Below are 2,304 nucleotides of genomic sequence, written 5' to 3' on the forward strand. Positions count from 1 at the left end.
TTTTTTTTTTTTGTAACAACAGGATAAATTATTTTATTCTTTATAACTTAATATTATTAAATTGTGTCTATCAATTGGAAGGTTATTTTTTTATTACTTTAATTTTTTGTGAGATTATTTTCAGGTCCTCCATTTTTTTTTTATTTATTACCCGAACCAGCAAACATTTAAATCTGGGGAAGAGACTAATTTTTCAATAGTGAAACACTCCGCGCCCCAACAGCCATAATGAATAAAAGGAACCATATTTTCAATAAAATTTGCTAAATCTACTTGACATGCCTCCACAATAATTTTTCAAAAGTAGATATATTGACTTTTGATAGAATTCTTTTCATTTCTATTTATTTTACATATTACAGTTAATAAGCCATTTAATGCCTTGATTTATCTGTAGAAGGTTCTCGATCAAATAATGCCTTCATTATCAAGCTAGTTGCTATTTATTTGTTAATGTTTTTTTTTTGTTTTTTTAATTTCTTGTAGAATGTCATTGGAAGGAGAATCTTTATCAAGTTTTACTCATTGTGGATTTCAAGAACCAATAGACATTGCCGTGGACTCTACTTATGGCCATATACTGGTCGCAGATAATGGCCCTTCGTGTGTATTTGTTTTTGATACGGAAGGAAAGTTTTTGTTTGAGGTAAGATCTATTTGTTATTTTGTTAGGAATAATTGATAATTGTTAATATATATATATATAGTCCAGTTCATATGGATCCAGTAGGGATCTCAGTGAATAGTTTTAGGAAATTATGAAAATTTCCAAATTTATTTTTTTTTTTTGAGATCTGATTGGAAATGTCAGCTTTATGGCCTCTAATTACTCTACAAAACAAAATAAACAGTTAGATGAATCATCAGGTATTTTCCTATGACCAATGTTGGTTATCAAAAACTGTCAGAAGTATATGTGGAGTACAGGTTTCATGTTTTGACATTTTTAGTGTCAGTAATCAAGCCGTTAGACATCCAATCAAACAGGTCTGATCAGCATAAATGCCAAGTTCAGGACTATTTTAACACATTCATCCGGTAATTTATTTGCACTGCCGTTAACAAAATGCTGGCATTTTTTGACACTGTAGAAATTATATGGTCTATAGAGAATATAGATAAATATTATTATGATTAAAATTGTGTCAGGAAATTAACAATAGTATAACTAAAATAAATATCCGAACACTCAAGTTCTTAAATTTTGAATAAAATTCTTTTTAAAATGTTTTTGTTTACATTTGCAACACAATTGAAGCTGAAATCAGTTCTTTATTAGAATTGTCTATGTTTAGTAAAAATTAGAATTTAACTTTATCTAGAATTAAAATTATTTTCTATAATATACATTGGTATAACAGTAAGTATTTTCTGTAATATACATCGGTATAACAGTAAGTATTTTCTTCAATATACATTGGTATAACAGTAAGTATTTTCTTCAATATACATTGGTATAACAGTAAGTATTTTCTGTAATATACATTGGTATAACAGTAAGTATTTGCTGTAATATACATTAGTACAACAGTAAGTATTGGCAATTTTTTGCGAAATGATGAATTTTTGTCATGGATACAAATATCTGTTAATTGTTCTGAACTAGATATTTTTTCGAGCATATGCAGTTATTAATTCTGAACTAGGCCCTACTAAGTTGAGGGTTCATCATTGGTACAAACCTATTCTCTAAATGAGACCATCATTAGCCAAGATAGAAATCTTTTTTTTATCTTTATCATTATTTGAACATAACTCACTGCCTTATTGATACCTGTATCTAAAAAACGACAATGCCCACATAATAGCAATTATTAATGTTGGTTCTCTTTATACTGTATACATGCTGAGGTCGAGTTAAAAAAAAATTTGGAACCAAGCACACTTTTTTCTTTATGAGATTTATATTATTACATTTTAAATTTTTAGTTTTTGATGCTAGTTTAATTTTTACTTCTCCATGTTTTTTCCTAAAAATTATATTCAAAACCGGAGTTCAACCTATATTTAAATATATTATTATTAAGAAAAAAATTGCTAATGATTCTAATGATGAGAAGATTGTTGGGATACAATCGGTGTAGAACACAAATAAGTAAAGTAAACTGCTTATGATTATAGTTAATTATTAGATATAAAAACAAATTATACAATATTTTATTGTAAATTTGTCAATCTACAGGAGGCCATGTATAACAATAATGATGATAGAAAAATATAAAATGCTATGCTATTAATAAATGACTGTTTTCAGGCAGATTGGTTTATATTTTCATTAATTATAAGATATTTAAAAAAAAAATA

At 26.9% G+C, this 2,304-nt stretch overlaps 1 protein-coding gene across 1 annotated transcript in view; it reads left to right on the forward strand.

Moving 5' to 3' along the window:
- Window positions 1–2,304, forward strand: part of LOC106688223 (tripartite motif-containing protein 3) — a gene marked incomplete in the record, with an annotated part of 55,977 nt that overhangs the window by 12,691 nt on the left and 40,982 nt on the right. Inside the window, 1 exon segment of the mRNA XM_067045080.1 lies at window positions 487–646. Within this exon segment, the coding sequence (XP_066901181.1) occupies window positions 487–646 (160 nt within the window).

The sequence above is a fragment of the Halyomorpha halys genome, unplaced genomic scaffold, assembly GCF_000696795.3.
Source record: "Halyomorpha halys isolate HHAL.00 unplaced genomic scaffold, Hhal_1.1 Scaffold1084.1, whole genome shotgun sequence".
Classification (NCBI taxonomy): Eukaryota; Metazoa; Arthropoda; class Insecta; order Hemiptera; family Pentatomidae; genus Halyomorpha; species Halyomorpha halys.